The sequence below is a fragment of the Lygodium microphyllum genome, chromosome 14 (assembly GCF_053477565.2).
Source record: "Lygodium microphyllum isolate KBCC chromosome 14, Lygodium_microphyllum_v1.1.10, whole genome shotgun sequence".
Classification (NCBI taxonomy): Eukaryota; Viridiplantae; Streptophyta; class Polypodiopsida; order Schizaeales; family Lygodiaceae; genus Lygodium; species Lygodium microphyllum.
The window spans coordinates 115,185,106-115,205,116 of record NC_141148.1 but is presented as its reverse complement, the minus strand read 5'-3'; the positions used below and the strand labels follow the sequence as shown (position 1 = coordinate 115,205,116).

Sequence of the window (20,011 nt, the reverse complement as noted above, 5' to 3'; positions counted from 1 at the left end):
TCTGAATCCCCCTCTATGAGAGATAGGGAATCTAAAACTCATGCATCACACACTCCGAATCATCTTATGACAAAGGAAGTGCCGCCACTCGTGCCGAAGAAGATATCTGGGGTAGGGAAGACATCCAAGAACTCCCAAGGGTGACCTCTCAAACCTGAGTAGTCAAGGGTGGGGAAAGCTGAGGCTCAAACTAAGCCAAGGGTGGTGGGCAACGATCGCTCTCTCTTAGTGGAGCGTACTGCAAAGCCGAAGTAATAGAAGGTGTCGAACAATCACTGTCTCTCGAAGGAGGAACAGTATCCAACAATCACTGTCTCTAGGGGGAGTGGACTTCAGAACCGTGGGTTATCAATGTGGCATTCCTGAAACCCTAGAAGAAGTAGAAGCAACGTCCGTAGCACATTGCAACGATCGTGAGGAGGCCATGGTACCAAATGATCCTCATGTGGCTCGAAAGGCCTTAGTGCATATCCGATGCATCTTATTGCCTTGAGCATAAAGATCTGAAAGCTTGTTCATAATAAACTCTATGGCCCAAAAGGGAGAGGTGGCACAACGAGTATCCGGGGATAGACGCATATACTCCGGCAGGGTAGGGAGCAAAGGTCCATGTCAGCAAGCATCAGTGGGGATGCGGGTAATGCCAGAAGAGGAGCACCCAATGCTCTATCCATCTGCCTGGGGAGAAGTCATAGCACACGAAGTGTCAACTTGTAAAATAAACTCTATGGTTCAAAAGGGAGAGGTGGCACAACAAGTGTCCGGGGATAGACGCATACACTCCAGCAAGGTAGGGAGCAAAGGTCCATGTCGGCAAGCATCAGTAGGGATGCGGGTAATGCCAAATGAGGAGCACCCAATGGTCTGTCCATCTGCCTGGGAAGAAGTCATAGCACCCGAAGTGTCAACTTGTAAAAGGGTGGATGGGTGGGAGAGGAAGAGAAGGGTATCTCTGTCTCTTGGTGATGCAGCGGAAATGAAGGGGGAAATCAATAGATGATGCCGAACCGGCAACCTATCTTTGCCTTCTCTGATGAACAAGGTCTTTAGCTTTCTGAGCTCCTGTACTCTGATATCATGTCAAAAATAACAAGTATGCTCTAATACCATGTCAAAAATAAGCAACAATGCAGAGAGACAGTTGGGTCTACAGGGTGTAACACAAAGTTTTTACGGCAAATAGTGAGAGAGAAAAGAAACTCAGAAACACAAGAAAAACACAATGATGATGCACTGAATCATATTATGAGAAGAAAAGTTGATACAATGGAGCCGAAGCTCAGAAGATAACTGCACTATCCTATCTGAATCATGTGGCAACACCTATGGGAAATTTGCACGGTGAAGGAAGCGAAACGCAGTCCTCCAAGCAGTGGGCTATTAGAGTAATCACTAGAAGGTGAAAAACAGCTGTCGAGGGAGTGGACCACCATCCTCTCATGCCATCAGAGATGTGGAAGATAATCACCAGCTGTTGACAGATTGAATCGCAATCCTCTGGTGCGGAGGAGTGACCTGGGCAGCAAAACCCAAATCCCAAAGTGTCAAAGCTGTCAAACGGAGGGAGACCAGCCCACATGCTGATGCTAGGTGATAATGACACCAGATGATGGAAGATGAACCGAGGCTGCAAAAACGTATGTCCCAGCATCCCCTATGACAAACAAGTGACACCAAGTGGAGGAGAAGCCAAGCTGCAAAAATACAAGTCCTAGCAACCCCTATGACAAACAAGTGATGCCAGGCGATAGAGGAGGAGCCAAGATGCAAAGACGCAAATCCCAACAACCCTTGTGATAGACAAGGGATGAAATCACTAACACTCCATGATAGAGACTGTTGTGAGAGGCTAGAAGTTGCCACCAAGGTAGAGATGATGACGCCGAGCAAGGAGAAAATCTCCACTCTGAAAAACGCAAGTGGAGGTGGAGCCTAATGAAAAAGAGTTCTGACACTGAGCAGATGATGGTGACACCGAGTGGAAGATGCTCTAAATGCAAGGCTTGATGATGAAACAAGACGCCTAAAGCAAAAAAGGGAAGGGTGAAGGTAGCCACGATCCATAAACAACAATGTCACCTTGAAGGGTTGTGAGGACATTGGAAGGGGCAAGTGAGAAAAGAAAAGTGGTGGTGGTGACCAAAGAAGATGGTTAAGAATGATTGAAGAGAGAGGTAGGAGTGGTGAATGAATGAAGTGACTGCCTATTTATAGGCATAAGTTGTCTAGGGTGGCACACCACTATGTGAACACCCACTAAAAAAGTGACCAAAATGTAGACACCAACCCTTTTTGGGACTGTCAGTGCAAAACCCTAAAATCAGGTGTGTGAACTAAAGTAGTAGTTTCCCAACACCCATTACCGTACAACCAGTCCCAAAATGAAACAGCCCGCTACAGTTGATGACGTAGTGGCCTAGGATCTGCTTGTAGTACGGCATCATAATATTGCACAGGGAGGGTAGGCCATACATACCCCACATCCACTTTTGATACACTTTGCTAGGGCTTCACATCCTCTTGATCATTATGAGCCCTCTGGATTATGTCATGGTGACAAACATTGCTGAGTCACTTACCTATGAGGAGGCTATGCGCAAAGGTGATTCTCATTCTTGGAAAAGGGCTATTCAGTTGAAGTTTGATTCACTACAAAAGAACCGTACATGGGACTTAGTTTCCTTGCCTAATAGAAAGTGTGCATGGCCATGCAAGTGGGTGTAAAAGGTGAAAAGTTCCCTTGATCACCCAAATCCAACATATAAGGCCAGATTGGTTGCTAAGGGCTTTCAGCAGAAAAAGGGAGTCGACTTTGATAAGATATTTTCTCTTGTGGTCAAGATGACTACCCTACGCTTGGTCTTGGCCTTGGTTGCTCAATTGGATTTGGATCCTTATCATATGGATGTTAAGACGGCTTTCTTACATGGAAACCTGCATGAGGACATTTATATGCAGCAACCTAAGGGCTACAAAGGAGAAAGGTAGGGAGCACCTACTGTACAAATTGAAGAAGAGCCTTTATGGGCTTAAACAGACACCTAGGAAGTGGCACCATAAGTTTGATACTTTCAAATTTCATGCATTCGTAGGGGTATTCCCACTATGGTATGAATCTGTGTTTATACACAAAGAAGGTCCGTGATGGTAGGTTATTATCTTGGTACTTTATATTGATGATATGCTTATAGCTAGGAGTACTCATGCTAAGTTGGATACTTTAAAGACAACTCAAGAAGAGCTTTGAGATAAAGGATATGGAATAGGCCTCACACATACTTAGTATGTGCATTATACGCAATCGCTCTAAAGGGACTTCTCTACTTGTCCCAAAAGAAATATACACACAAAGTACTTGAGCGATTCTATATGCAAGATGAAAAGCCTATTGGCTATCCTTGATCTTCTCATATGAAGGTTAGTCATGCGAATTATCTATAGTCAGATGATGAGAGAGCCGAGATGGCCAAGGTTCCCTATGTATCCGCAGCAACCACTTTAATGTATACCCTAATAGCCACTCATCCTAACATAGCATTTGCAGTGGGATTTGTGGCACATTATATGGCTCACTTGGCAGGCAACATTGGGATGCCATGAAGGGTATTATGAGATATCTTAAAGGCACTATAGATATATGCATTTGCTATGGTAGCCACGATACAAGAGTTGTGTGTTACGCTGACTCAGATTACACAAGATATGCACACAGTAGGAAATCCACCTCTAGATATGTCTTTACCTATGCTAGACGTACTATCTCTTGGATATCCACGGTGTAGAAATACACGGTCTTGTCTACTACCGAGGCTAAGTACATTACAACCACTAAGGCTTGCAAGGAGACCCTATGGTTAGGCCATTTGGTTGTAGATCTTGGTATGACTATGACTCCTACAATTCAACAATTGCCATTCAGTTGGCTCATAATCCGGTTTTCCATGTAAAAACAAAGCACATTGAAGTGCACTATCACTTTATCAAAGAGGTGGTAGAGAACAAGTCCATTGAACTTGTCAAGATCTTTGCAAATACGAGTCCTATAAATTTGATGACTACAAGTCTCCCAGTGGAATGATATGCTTGCCTTAGGAGGTTGATGGACGTAGAATGGGATGACATCTTTCCTCGTCATATTATACACTATGTACACGTTATATTTTTCTCTTTTTTCTTTCATTCCTCACTGACGCACATTCGCCTTTAAGTGGAAAATTGTTGGGAGTTAAAGGTCACCTGTGCCTAGTTGCCTACATTTTACTTGTATACGGGTACGCAAACCTATACACTATAGGTGGTGCACACCTCTCACAATCACTTTATTCTTTATTATTTTAGTTACAAATAGAATAGGGAGAAGGCAAGTCACACGTTGTGACTATTGGAATTGCCACACACCAATCTCTCTCTTTTTGCTTGAATCTCCATAGCTCTTGCACTCTTCTTGTTTCCGCTCATGCATCCATCTTCCACTCACCTTTCATATGCATCATTGATGCTTTTAAAGAGAGATTGCCACGTAACATACTTACAGAAGCCATTTGCCAAGCAATGGCAATTTGACACCATGGTATTATGTTTGGACACAAATAGAGCGGCCCTGGATTATTCCATTGTCATGTAATATACACAACAAGCTCTCAATACCCCATGATATTCTTAGAGCAAAGTTTATTGCAATGCCCATGGAGATAGAGGCCCTTTCCAAAACACCACTTTTATAAAGGGAGTATGAAACACAACATCTACCAATAACCATGGAAAGCATTGGAGGCCTCTAGACAAATGACCCATGTGGGATGTGAGAGCTCATGGTACTTCCAAGTGGAGCAATTGCTGGCTAGGTATGACATCAACATGATGCACCAACCTCCCTTCCAATATGACCTTAACTTGCATTTTGTCCAGCTCTTGCGGAGAGAGAGGAGCATAATCATCACCCAAGATGTGTCAAAGACACACATATAGGACATGGGTGGCAACCAAGACTCCTCTTTCTACGAAGATGTACCACTATAAAGACCTTTTCATGAGCCTCACCAAGGATAGATTCATTACTAAACCCTTGTACATGGATTGTTACATACCACAGGCTATGCGAGTTGCCACAAGCTAGCTCAGAGTATCATCACACCAACTGGAGATAGGGATAGGCAAGGCCTCAAGGGTACCCAAGGAGAAGAGGATCTTTCAACTATGCCACGAGGATGTGGAGACAAAAAAGCATTTCTTATGCAATTGTAGCACCTATAACCAACTACAAGAGAAGTATCATACACTATTTCAAGGGCAACAAACTATACAATTGGTGATGAGTACATCAAATTAAAGATACTTGGGTTGATACAAACTAGAGATTTTGAGAGTCTAAGCATCCCTATTGGCAGTAGATACACAAGACAAAGCATGACAGACAATCCTAATAGAGCTCTATCAAGGATCCGCACCAATTAGGGAGCATCCAAATACAAGGATAGAAAGACTAAGAGGATTGTCCTTACAGCGAGCTCAGGAGATTAGGGCCAGACGACGACCCAATGCATTTAGTTGCAGAAGGTCATACTCCTACCAACAAGAGGTCATCTTATATTTGATAGTAGCATGACACATACCTGACCCATCGAGCTAGTGTCGGCCTCCAAGAGCTATTTAGGAGCTTGTTCCATGAGCCCCCGCCTAGTTATCACATTTTACATTACCCTATACTAACTAGATGGTATTAGATTTGCATGGCATCATTCTATATCGCGAGTATATAGCTTCACATCTCCAAACGAATATATTTATATACATTAAGGGCTTGGCCAAATGATGATGCCTACACTTATATACATTTATATAGGGTGTTTCATTTTTTATTTTTCACTTTTATGACATCATGAGGATATTCCCTTGTACATGGATATGTCTCATAGGCCAATTTGGTCTTTAGTAGACATTAATATATTTTCTTTTCTTTCTTTCTTTCTTTCTCTCTTTTTGTTCACTTTGCTATCCATAAGCAAGAGGCTACCCTAGTGGTAAGCCGCTTGTTGCATCAACCCATTGACCCACGTTCAAATCTCCCTTTCTGTTCCTATACTAAATAACTGTGGGGATGTAGGAATTGAACTTAAGACCATCTGGCATCTGGTCACCATGCCTTCAACTTAAACAACTGAGCGCATTCTCTCTCTCTCTCTCTCTCTCTCTCTCTCTCTCTCTCTCTCTCTCTCTGCTCGTGTGTGTGCACTCGCACGTGCGCACTTACCCTATGCCTGTTAAAGATCATCATAATGGAGACTAGAACGTTAAGGAGACATCCACTTACAGTGTAGTTCCCTGCATTGAGCTTGATAACCTCCTCGGTGAGCTTGAGGGCACGCGGGCTGTGCTCATCCATGGCCAAGACAGCTCGGAAGTAGTCCATAGTCTCCCTGAATTGAGGGGTGTAGAAGATGGGAACCACAGGGTCAGGCCCATCGTCCTGCGCCACAGGCTCCACATCGGCCCACTCCTCTCTCAGGCTCAGCGGCACCCAGACCTCCTCCTCACCCTCGGAATCACACTCTTCTTCTGCTGCTGACGCTGACGGTGATGGGGATCGTGACGGTGACGGTGACTGCGACGGCGATGATGATCTTGAGACCGTAGGCATGCTCGCAGAATCCGGATTTCATGACGCATTTCCTTTCTGCCTTCAAGAAGTTTTATAGGTATGCTATTTTTTAGCATTAATTTTTGTGAGGCATTTCCGTTCTCCCTTATATTCCAAGGTTTTAATGTTGTACTAGGCGCTCCGCGCCTAGACTCCCCTGGGCAGGCGCGATTTTTGCGGTTGAGGAGGGGGGGCGTGCGTTGTATAAGGGCTTTGTAGCTATACCATGCCGTTGCTACTGATTGCACCTATATAGGGAGTAGTAGTGATTCAAAGCCCTGCCTTGTTTCCACTCTACGTGTGATTCCCTATACCCAGTGGTGAACCCTCTTATATGCGGCATCACGAGGGTGTAATCTTGGGATGTGTCTATGTTGTCCTATTTTTTGGATTGAATAATACAAGAGTATACATTGAGCTCATATCGTGTTACCTTTCTGTGCCGTGTTGAGTGCGTAACGAGTGCAGGTTTATCACACTTGGTATCAGAGCAACTCTTGCTCGGAGTGAAGGAGTGCTCACGGAAGCAGGAGAAAAGATCCAGTGCCCCGAAGAGATTGAAGTTGTAACGACCCACAGCGCGACGCCCCGCGTCGTGTCGCCCCACGTCGCGACGCCCCCCCGATGCGTCGCCCCAGCGTGACACCCCAACCTTGACATCCCACCGTCTGAAGACGTGACGCGGCTTCCCCGCAGCACGACCCACACCACCACAGGCGAAACGCGGCTTCCCTGCGTCGACACCACCACCAACCACATGGAGGACGAAAGGGAGAACGTCACCCTCCCAACACTGGAGGAGAGGAAGAAGAGTAGGGGGCAAGAATGGAGAGTGGCCCAAGAGGAGAAGGTGGCCGGACTAAAAAGACAATTAGATGGTATGTCAGGCATGCTGGAGTCAATATGGAGAAACATGCAGATGAAGAAAGAAGAGGAAGAGAGGAGAAAGAAACTAGAAGTGGAGCAGGGCTATAGAGAATGGGTGATACAACAACAAGAAGAGGAGAAAAGACACAAAATGCAAGAGGAGATAGATAGAATGGGTAGAGAAGAGACATCTAGGAGGGCGCAAGATACAAGGAAAGAGAAGGAGAAAGTAGTAGAGTTAAGCATCAAAAAGAAAGACAAGAAGAAAGAGAAGAAGCACCACCGTAAAGAGGAGGAAGATAGTGATAGTTCAGAAGATGACTATGGAAAATTCAAGATGCCCCAACCAACCAAATACAAGGGAGAGAGAGATGGATTGGTTTTGAAGAAATGGATAGCAGAGGTAGACAGACACTTGAAGTATTCACGCATAACAGAAGGCAGGAAGGCGGAGGTGGCAGCCATTTACTTGGAAGAGGACGCTGCCAGTTGGTACATGCTGGAGCAAGAGCAAGGCCACACCATCCTTGCATGGGAAGAACTACAGGAATAATTGAATGACTACTTCATTCCAAAGATGGAAAAATTCAAAGTAAGAGATGAATGGAGGAACCTCAAGCAAACACAAGGAAAGATGAAGAAGTATGTCAGCAAATATAGGCAAATCATGCTACAGCTACCAAACATGGTTACAGACACTAAACTACATGGATTTCTGTTTGGGATACAAGAATGGGCTAGAAGAGATGTGGAGAGACAAGAGCCAACAAGCTTAGCAGAGGCCATGAGGATGGCCGAAAGACTAGTGGACCTGGAAGGTAGAAGAACAGCACAAGGGAATCAAAACAGGTTCAACAACAATTTCAGCAACACCTTCAACAACAACAACTCATGGAACCAGAGGCCCAATGCTCCTAGAGGGGCATTCACAGATACAAGGAGTCAAAACACCACTACCACCACGGCCGTATCACAAACCGCATTAGTACCAAGAGGAGCAGCAGGAAGATGGGGAAACAATCACTACAGACCAAATTCTAGCACATCATATGGGCCCACAGGATCAAATACATCATGGTGGAGACCCCCAGGCCCTTCCACCGGCATCAGATGCTTCAAATGCGGGGGTCCACACTACCAAAACAGATGCCCAATACAAGATACAGCTTCATCGAGTGGATCAAGGGTGAATGCAACTTGTACATATGGAGGAGAACAACCACAACTACAGCGTATCTAGGAAATTCCAAATGAAAGTGAAGAAAGCATGGGCCAACCAAGGGTAGGGTCAGTTAGTGCCCAACCCCATGCATGGCAGCCAGGGTAGCGGCAGTCCACCATCTATACATCAAAGGCCAAGTGGGTGAAGGAAACCAACCTATCATGGTGGACACAAGAGCAACACACAACTTCATGACACCAGGGTGTGCAGCAAAACATGGATTAAAACTATCAAAGGCCCCAAAAGGATTAACAGTAATATTCGCACAAGGAGAAGCCAAGGAAGTAAAATAAGTCTTTGAAGTCCAAGTGGAAGCCGACAAGTGGAAAGCGAAACTCAACTTCTTAGTAATCTCCATGGATGATTTTGAAGTGATATTGGGCTTAGAATTCTATGACAAGTATGTCATTGCAATGTTTGGTAAAGGTGTGAATGAAATGGTGCTAGATATGCAAGGAGAAGGCATCAGAGTACCATGTGAAAGAATGCAGCTACCTAGTAGGACCCCAATCAAGGTGCAAATGAAGGAGAATAAGCCAGGAGTATCATGCCAAATAGTAAAACCAACTGCAAACCAACCAAAGGGCCAGACCCAAAAAGCACCGGTCCAAGGAACCGTTATCAGGCCACGTATCATGACATGCAGTGCAAAGCAAGTTGAAAAATCAGTCAAGCAAGGAGATATGGTCTATCTATGTATGATCCGACCAATTGAAGAAGAAAAAAAGGGTAAGAAACCCAAACAACAGAATAGGAACACAGAGATAGCAGAAATACTTGAAGAATTCAAAGATGTAATGCCAGCCGAGCTACCCAAAGGTCTACCACCCATGCGAGATGTGAATCACAAAATTGAGCTGATTCCAGGGTCTGCCCCACCGGCCCGAGCTCCCTATCGCATGAACCACACTAAGCTCATGGAATTGAAGAAGCAACTACATGAACTAGAAGAACAAGGATTCATCCGCCCTAGCAAATCCCCCTTTGGTGCCCCAGTGTTGTTTGTAAAGAAGAAGGATGTGGGACTTAGACTCTATGTAGATTATAGGCGGGCTCTTAACAAAATCACCATTAAAAAACAAATACCCTATGCCCCTAGTGGAGGACCTCTTAGATAGACTGCATGGGGCCAAGTACTTCAGTCGGATTGATCTTAGATCAGGATACCACCAAATCCGCATAGCCGAAAAAGATATCCCAAAAACAGCCTTCCGTACCCGATATGGTAGCTTTGAGTGGTTAGTCTTAGGGTTCGGCCTAAGCAATGGGCCAGGCACATTTTGTGGCCTCATGGATGGAAATTTTAGACCAAAGATAGATATCTTTGTCATTATCTACATAGATGATCTCCTAGTCTACAGTAAAACCTTGGAAGAGCACAAGCAGCACTTACGCCGAGTTTTTGAGAAACTGCGGCAGCATCAGTTATATGCCAAGCCGGAAAAATGTGAGTTCGCAATGAAAGAATTGGAGTTCTTAGGCTTTATTGTAGGAGCCAATGGAATCAAAGTGGATCCTAAGAAAGTGGAAGCTGTCCAAAGATGGCCTGTATTGAAAACTGTAAGAGAAGTGCGGGAGTTTCTCGGCTTCACAGTATTTTGTTGGAGGTTCATCAAAGATTACAGTCTCATCACTGCCCCCCTCTCCCACCTCACCAAAGAAGATCACTCTTTTACATGGGGGAACGTGCAACAGGAAGCCTTTGAGCAGATGAAGAAGTGCATGAGCCAAACTCCTGTCCTAAGGGTGCCGAATTTCACCAAACCCTTTGAAATTTCTATAGATGCATCTGACTACGTCATAGGAGGTGTACTGATCCAAGAGGGTCACCCCATTGCGTATGAGTCAAAGAAATTTACCGATGCTAAAACAAGGTGGAGCACACATGAGAAGGAAATGTTGGCAGTCATCCACTGCCTTAGAAAATGGAAGTACTATGTTCAAGACAAGCATACAATAGTCTTCACCGACATATATCCCTCAAATACTTCCAATCCCAACCCAAGTTATTAGCAAAGCAAGCCCACTGGCTAGACTTCCTAGCCGAATTCGACCTAGAGATTAAGCACAAGCCCGGCTCTACTAACAAGATAGCAGATGCCTTGAGCCGGAAAGCTGACCTGAAAGTTGTCAGTGTGGTCAGCAGCAACTTCATAGAACTTGTCAAAGAAGCCCTAGAACAAGATCAAGAAATGCACAAGATAATCAAAGATGTGGAAGCAAAGAAGACACCACATGGAATGTACACCTTAGAGGAGGGTATTCTATTTTTAGGTAAGAGATTGTATATCCCCAATAATGTGGAATTGAAGAAACTCATCCTACATGAGATACATGACGGCAAGATTGGTAGCCACAAAGGGCAAAGCAAGATCTTGGAGGCCCTTAGGAAGCAGTCCTTTTGGCCGAATATGAAGGAAGAAGTAATAGACTACATCAAAACTTGCCCCACTTGCCAAATGGTCAAAGCACCAAGATCAAGACCAGCAAGATTACTACAACCATTACCAGTACCCAACCGCCCATGGGATGTCATCAGCATGGACTTCATTGTGGAACTACCTGAGTCCCATGGGTACACAATCATCTTTGTAATGGTGGACTATTTTTCCAAAGAGGCTCACTTCATCCCGGCCAAACCACCATTGAATGCCAAGGAGGTAGCACGCCTCTTCTTCACACATGTATTCAAATTGCATGGCTTACCACTGGCCATTGTATCAGATAGAGATGGCAGATTCATGAGCGACATGTGGAAGGAACTTTTCAAGACTCTGGAAATACAACTAAGATTCTCATCATCCTTCCACCCGGAGACAGATGGACAGACAAAGTGAGTCGAAGATTATCTCCACAGCTATGCCCGAGTAGACCAGAAAGATTGGGCCTTGTACCTTGATGTCTTGGAATTCCACTATAACAGCTCCATCCACTCGGCAACGGGGTACACCCCCTTCGAGTTAGCCACAGGAAAAGAAGTAATTACACCACTGGCCTTAGAATCCGGAGCGACCAAAGCGGAGGATCAAGATGCATAAGAATTCTTGAAGAAATGGAGAGATCGCAATGCAGCAGCTAAGCAAAGTCTCGAGCAGAGCAAGATAACCATGACAGAGCAAGCAAACAAGAAGAGAAAGGCTGTACTGTTCGCCAAAGGAGACATGATCCTAGTGAGCTCTAAAGATATGTCACTTCCCAAAAACATGACCCCCAAGTTCAATCACCGCTACTATGGACCCTATCGAATCACTCAAGTGCTGAACGAAGTCACCTACAAGCTGGACCTGCCAGACAGTGTTTGTGTTCATAATGCATTTCATGCTCGTCATCTGCACAGGTTCTATCCCAACAACCAATGGGGACGGTGCGTACAAATGCTCCATTCCAACGGTCCCTTCGAAGTAGAAGCATTCCTTCGACGCCGGGAACAAAGAGGCTTCCCCGAATACCTCACCAAGTGGCGCGGGCGTCCACTCAAGGAGGCCACTTGGATCTCAGAAGCGGAGGCCCGCGAACGCGGAAAGGATGGCTTCACCCTTTGGCTCGAGGAGAACCCCTCGGCTCCTTCCAACGACCCTTGAGCCTTTCCAGTACTTCAACAAATAATGCAGTTCTCAAGCATAGACCCCACACGTGCCTCCACTCCTCAAATGTAATCGAGTCGAGGGTGGACCCGCATGGTAGCAATCATCAAAAAAGAACACCATCAATAACAAGCCCCAACGTCCTAGTGCGGCAGACACTGGCCAGTCTGATAGCATGGACTGTGTTAAGACCCCGCGGTCCCCTTAGACCGACAGACACTGACCAGCTTGATAGGAAAAGCTGTGTTAAGACCCCTGATGAGTCAAATAACAAACGCTACCCTTAGATTGCTGAGGTCAACAATCCAGTAACTGGGGGTGAGTGTAAGGGCTTTGTAGCTATACCATGCCGTTGCTACCGATTGCACCTATATAGGGAGTAGTAGTGACTCAAAGCCCTGCCTTGTTTCCACTCTACGTGTGATTCCCTATACCCAGTGGTGAACCCTCTTATGTGCGGCGTCACAAGGGTGTAGTCCTGGGATGTGTCTATGTTGTCCCATTTTTTGGATTGAATAATACAAGAGTATACCTTGAGCTCATATCGTGTTACCTTTCTGTGCCGTGTTGAGTGCGTAACGAGTACAGGTTTATCACTGGGGGGGGTGCTGGACGCGTGGCACCCGCCCCGCGTTCTTTTTTTTTATTGTGGGGGAGGTGGGAGGCTACCACGTGGCACCCGCCCCCACCTCTCCTTAACTAATAGTATAGATAGTCTAGCATTAATTGATCCTAGATCAATGTTATATAAGAGGGGCTTCTCATAGGCCCTTTTCAAAACATGCATGACGTAGAGAGCCATATCTTCTCCATGCATGCAAGAGAAGGGATGTTAAAGGTCATGTGGATCTTTAATGCAGCTTGTTCACATCCAAATGTATGGGTTTCCTTGCTGTAAGTTATAAAAGACCTAAATGATCAACATAAGTTTTGTCCATGTTGTAATTTTTGCAAAAGTTACAAAATGGGTCTGTATATTTTGATATTTGCTTTTTTTGGCATTTGGACATTTCAAAAAGGTCCACATGAAACCCCTCTACACAAGGTCATGTAGCCGAATAGGGTTGCCTAAGGAATGTTATAAAATATAGCATTGCCAGTTCAATATTGTATACACAAGGTGATGTAATCACAAAGGTTTTCCCAAGTAAATGAAAGATGTCTAATAGGTGCTTTGAAAATTAAATCTTTTGTTTAAGTAAAATAATTAGAAAACATGACATCGAGACACAGAAAGAGAGAGAATCTATACGTGCATGAGGGTAATTTGGGGAGAAAGAAACCAGGCGAGTGGTTTTGGATGTATATTGGCATACGTAAGGGCAATGGAGAGAGAGAGAGAGAGAGAGAGAGAGAGAGAGAGAGAGAGAGAGAGAGAGAGAGAGAGAGAAAGAAAGTTATATTAACTTCTTCTAAAGACCAAAACTGGCCTATGAGACAAACTATGATACAGCTGATGAGGTCCAGCTATCCAAAATAAAAGTGCTGAATGAAAAGCTAAAAACCGGAAACTGAAAATACGGTGCTGTGAGTGTGATAAGTGTCGTGTATGTGTATGTGCGTATGTAGCTCTGGTACTCCAGATAATGGCTACAAAAGGGGAACAAATGTCGGCTGTGATAGGGGAACAACTGTCGGCTGTGATAAAGTGGTGCGATGTGTATATGTAACAGATGCAGGGAGATATACTATCCTGGGATGTAGTAGCAGTCGTCGAAGTCACTAATAGCAGGTGATCCCTCCTGGATGCATGATGTGGTACATCGGCAGTGGAGAAAGAGCAAACTGGAGATCTGAGATCCAATGTGTGGAGTGTTGTCTGATCTTAGTCTGCTGTCGATGTAGATCAAGAATCCTCCGGATCTCCTGTCGGTGTGGCTGTGGGGTCCGAAACCCACGGATCCTTGTGCGGCGTCGGGTACGCTGGTCCTCAGCCTGCTGTAGTGTGAGCCCGTAGGTCTGGTTGGAGGCTGGTACAGTAGCTCTCACTCTGTCTGTCTGAAAGAACTGTGTAATAGTCATCTAGGTGGGCCCCTCTCTGAATGGGACCCGCTGTGTGCTCTGCTCTCTGATGTGCCATGCCTCTCCCAGAAAACGACCAAATGATCTCTGATCCATATCAGTCATACATCCCTGAAGTGAGCTGCTCAATGTGTATCTAGATCTCAACTCTGAGTAAGCCGGGCATCTCGAGAACAAAATGCTCCTCACTCTCCACCTCTGATCTGCAAAGGGGGCATATCCTCTCCTCCCATGGGATGCCACTGGCTCTGCCACTCTCAATCATAAGCTGATGTGATGAAACCCTGAGCTGTCCAATAAGAACTTTCAATCGATGTGGCATATAGATCTGCATATATCTCGGAATCTCTATGAATCCCTGCTTTGATATGCTCAAGAACTGTGTATAATAATGTGCCATCTTCGATGGCAGTGGCTGTGTAGGGCTAACCCATGTCCTCTGTATATAAATATGCCATATCTCCTGTCTGATGACTCTGTTCCTCTCAGAGAGAGAGAGGGTGTAAGTGGGAGCCTGAGTATCATATAGAAGAGGTGGGAGTCTATCAATGTCCAGCCCATGTCTGTCAAACCAAGCTCTAGTTTGTGCATACCATGATGTGGTATCCCCCGCTCGAGCCATCTCCTGAGATGCCATATATGCTCTGTATGCAATGCGATCTCTGTCCATATCCTGAAATCAGAGAGAGAGAGAGAGAGAGAGAGAGAGAGAGAGAGAGAGAGAGAGAGAGAGAGAGAGAGAGAGAGAGAGAGAGAGTGTGTGTGTGTGTGTGTGTGTGTTGCGTGCATGAGCGAGTGAGGAGATAATCTTGGATGTGTGAGGGTAATCATAGGGGCAAAAAGAAACACATGGCAGTATATACATATTTCAATGTATAAATCATCATCATGAAATGAATTGCAACCATGTTCCGATTTTCTTTCTTCTCTTTTTTTGGGGGGTTTCTTTACTTATGGAAAAATGAAAAACATCTAATAAATACAATGGACTACCCTTAGGCAACCAACACGTTCGCACCAAAATACAAAAGCCTTCGAGTGGAACAAGTCACATGAATTGAATTGAACATTCAATTTAATATTTGGTTCATGTGTGTTGCTATATAGCGACGTGCATACTGACAATGACTATACTCACAAAGATACTAATGGGAATATTGATTATTTTAGTGACTTAGATATTGAGCGATTAACGATGTGTTTAGCAATGCAAAATAGTGGTACATGACTGTGTAGAAAAAAAGCATCAAAAGTAAATCACGGCATTTTTCTAAGCGTGAAAGAAAGAAGAAAGAGAAAGAGAGAAAAGATGAAAGAAAGCGGGGGGGGGGGGAGAGAGAGAGAGATCTACAAAGGAGAGAAATGTGATCACAAAGAAAAAGAAGAAGAAAAGGAGGAGAAACCATGGAGGAGAAGAAGGAGAAGACCACAAAGGAGATGTGCCTCTTCGACCATTCTAGAAATCGCTAATCAATCGGTCTTGGACTTCGAGTTAGTGGTGAGCAAAGTGTACACTAATCGTGCTTTATAGTAAAACTTTATTTGAAATAAATTTCAATAATATATGTTTGTCTATGAAAATCTTCATAGGAAGATAACAACACATCGCAAGCAATGGATGTTTTGCCGATAAGAAGAGTTCATGGGCATACAATACAAGAAGCACTTGAGCAAACAAACCCTCTAAAATGCACTTCGTCTAGTGTGTCCTCTGTTGGAAAAGAGATTGGGGACCAACTAACTAACTAACTTTTAGTAGTGTGTTATTAGGTTTTGTTAGATCTTGATTGCAGTTAGCTCTTTAGTATGTAAGCAAAGTATGGATGTAGTGATGCAAGTATAATCAAGTTGTTCAAGTATATAGTACACTCATTTTTTGTTATATAAAAAAGTATTCTAATTTATTCAATATAAATGAGATTTGTTAGATTACCAAAATATCATAGATAGTCACGTGAAAACACGATGTCTGAGTCTTGATGATGCAAGGCAAGTGTTGTAAAAGCTACGCATGGATTACAACAGCATAAATGCATGTGCCAATGATTGTGTACTCTTTTGAGGAGAATATGAGTCCATGGCTACATATCAAAAGTGTAGTACTTATAGATATCGACAAGACTTGTAGGGTCAAATGGTCTCCAGATTCTCAAACACTTTTTGCCTATATCACGTGTCACATGTCAGGCATAGTGAGCTTCACAACATGGCATGCACATAATAGATATATGGATGGTATCCAGCATATACCAACAAATTTGTAGGCATGGTCTTGCTACTATGGATGGCATGAATCCATTTAGACTACACTCAACTACTCACAGTGTGTGGTTAACAGCCCTTGTTAACTACAACATTTTGCCATGGCTTTTTACCAAGATAGGACACCTGATCCTTAGCTTGCTCATGCTTGGATGCTATAAAGTCAAGAATATGGATGTATATCTCTATCCATTGATCGAAGAGCTTAAGATATTATGGGAGGAGGGGATTGTTATCGAAGACATGAGCAAGCATTTTAGGAGTCAATCTGCTAATATAAAGGCTATTCTTATGTGGACTATATATGACTTTTTGTGTTTCGGGGAAAGCTCAGGTAAATGAGTCTCTCTTCTCATTGCTTTCTCTAATATTGCACTTTTATATTCATGTTGACTAGATATAGATATTGTGGTAGACATGGTCACCTCACGTCACCACATGCATATTCCCTTTGTGTGGACCAAAGTTGCAACTCCTAAAGCTTGCGAATGATGAAGAAGATAGTTTATTAGGGTGGTACACAACATTTGTGCTAGAGAGCCATGATTTGAGAGAAGAATTCCTTGGATGACTTTTAACAAGGATGAATGCCCAAAGTTGGTACGAGTGGAAGATGGTTTATGAAGAGCCATTTCCAGTGGAATGCAATAGTTCTTAATTTTCTATGAGTTGCCATATTAGATTCATTTATAAATCAATCATCTTTCGGATCCCATACACATTTTCAAGAATATTGAAAACTTGTTGTGGGACCATATCACAAGAAAGAGAGACACTCTGGAGGCAAGGATCCACAAACAAGCTCTCATGGTCGTGTGCAACTACATCATGCTCCTTAGTTCATGTCCATTAAAGAGGAGCACATAATGAAGCAAATCATCAGCCCTATCCGCACACTAGGATGTGATATGCTCACTCAAGTCTGTATTTTCTATAAAAGATGGATAATAGGGGGCCCCTAGGGGGTCATGATAGCAACACCCCATCTCTCCCCTCCTCCCTGCAATCAATGGGGGCCCCACCCACATGCATGTTGACTTCACCCTCGCTTGTCCCTTCAAATCGGCAAGCCCCCCTCCCTCTCTTCAAATCAATAGGCCGTATCCCCTCCTACCCCCTCCCCCCAAACCTAATTCACTCTCTGTGTGTGTGTGTGTGATCCCTTTAACCTTAAAAAGCCCCCTCTCCCTCCCTTTTTAGGAATCCAATAACTCACCCTCCACTTTTTATTTATAAAAAGAAACAAACTTCCCCTCTCTCCCTACCCCCCCTTTTCTTTAAGAAAAAGAGGAAATTAAGTTTAAATATTTGACACTAAATTAATATATTTAATCTTTTATTCTAAACCTAACTAGAAAATGAAAACTCTTTCTTAGGTAATAAAATGAAAAGAGTCCCCCATTACTAAATCCTCATATAAAAATGAACTCCTTCCCCCCCTTCTGAAACTATTTCAAGGATGGCCCCCCATTCACAATTCCAACACACAATGATGAGAAGGCTACTCTTGAGAGAATGTGCTTTTATGAGTCAACATAAACAATCTTATGAGAGGTGAAAATTTCTATAGAAAAGAGTTAACAATGATTTGTGTGTCAGTATCCTACCTTCAAATGCCTCTTTTTCTATCACCTTTTCCAATCCACTATGGCCTCATGTAAGCATATTGATGTGCGAGACCATTGACTTGTTAGGATGCCAAGAATACGGTTATAAATACAACCAAGGTATACTATTCTATTTTGTTTTTGTAAATAATTCATGTTATGAAAAGCTTGTTCATATGAATTCTCTTAAATTAAATTGATGCCATATCTTATTTCCTTTGAATTTTTACAACTTCTTAATTAAAAAATGTAGCTAAAATGATTTTAGAAAATGTTAAAATTTAATATATTTAATGTTAAAATAGATTAAATTAGCCTATTATTATAGTTAATAAAAAAGAGTCTTAGAAATATTATAATTAAAATAAATTAGTAACTATAAAGATATCTATAATTAAGAAATTAGTGTGTTCGTATACATTGTATATTAAAATGCATTCACGTGCATGATGTTAAACTTCATTTTTCAATTGGATACTTAGCAATAAAGTAAAATTCATAGAAAGATTTTTAGTTGAAAGGAATGATTATTGAGAAATATTAAATTTGATTATGGTTGCATTAATCCATGGAAAAATATGTAAATTACATTTGTGCCTCCAATAGCCAGACAGGAATGAGGCGTGATGCCATCCCTAGGGCCACCTACTCTTCACCTAAAGTGTATATAGACTACCTAAGGCAACGGACTATCGCTTAGGTACATTTGGTCTCATGTATAGGAAGGTTCTCCCTTACAGTTGAGCAAGATCCAATGGGGCTTTTGTCTAAGATTGTAATATTGATCTTGGTCTTAAGATAGAAAAGGAAATCTATGTGAGCCCAACATGGTGAGCTTTCGAATGGTTCGCTCTTCGAAGTAGAGCGTAAAAGTGATAATTATTTTATAGCTATGTTTTAAAAAAGGATTTTTTAATATCCATATTAGAATGCATGCAACGAACTTTGTGTAAAAGTAATTAAGGAAGCTGTTTTTATGTATCTTCAAAGTGTGGATAGCATGCTTGCTTAAATAACTAAAATACACCACGTCATTTATGAAAAATGAGTGGATGATTTTCCTGATGAAACGTCCTATCATTGAGTGGAATCAGTTAGTCGGGTGGCTTTTCCCAAAGTTAGATAAGGGTTGACAAGTGTGACTTTTCCTAGGGTCAAGTCTTAGAACATGCTAAGAATTATTTTAGGGGGTTGTTGTGAGAATATGTCTTATGGGAAAAAGGTTGATGCTTAGCTTCCCCTCATTTTTCACTCTCAGTGAACCAAGTGCATTGCTTGCTTGCCTTAAGTCTCTGAAGGCTCGCAGAATGCAACCATCTTAGCTCGACACTAGATTGATGCTAGAGACCGTAGTTGTATCTTTAGGAACCCATAGGTTGATCCTCATAGGAACGAGATTGGATGCTCCTCTTGTTGCAAGCCTGTTGCAAGGTAGTAGACCTTGGAAACACCTAATTCCCTAAATCCACACACTGAGAGTTAGTATAGATGGTGGGGACTAGGATCAAGTCCCTAGATGACTACCAAACTACCCTCCCTATAATTTAGGATCAGGTACATTTCATGTGGTATCAGAGTGTAAATTTTAATACACTCCATTGCTATGATAACATTGGGTTATCAAATATTAATTTTTGCAATATACATAAAAAATTAAGTAAAATTCAATATGTGTAATCAACTAACTAAAATCAATAATTTTAAAAGGGGTGTTTAAACCAAATGTTGAGCCATGAGTTGTTTCAAGCAATGTATACCATAGCTTGTGAATCTAACAATTTTTGGTTTAGACATAATGTTGCTTTGGTTA

At 43.0% G+C, this 20,011-nt stretch overlaps 1 protein-coding gene across 1 annotated transcript in view; it reads right to left on the bottom strand.

Annotated features, from left to right (window-relative positions):
- The window catches only part of FTA (farnesyltransferase A), an 86,247-nt gene extending 79,557 nt beyond the window's left edge, over positions 1–6,690 (bottom strand). The window contains exon 1 of the mRNA XM_087692181.1: positions 6,311–6,690. Within this exon, the coding sequence (XP_087548307.1) occupies positions 6,311–6,637 (327 nt within the window). The 5' untranslated portion in view covers positions 6,638–6,690. The remainder of the gene's footprint in view (positions 1–6,310) is intronic.
- Between the last annotated feature and the right edge of the window lie 13,321 nt (positions 6,691–20,011).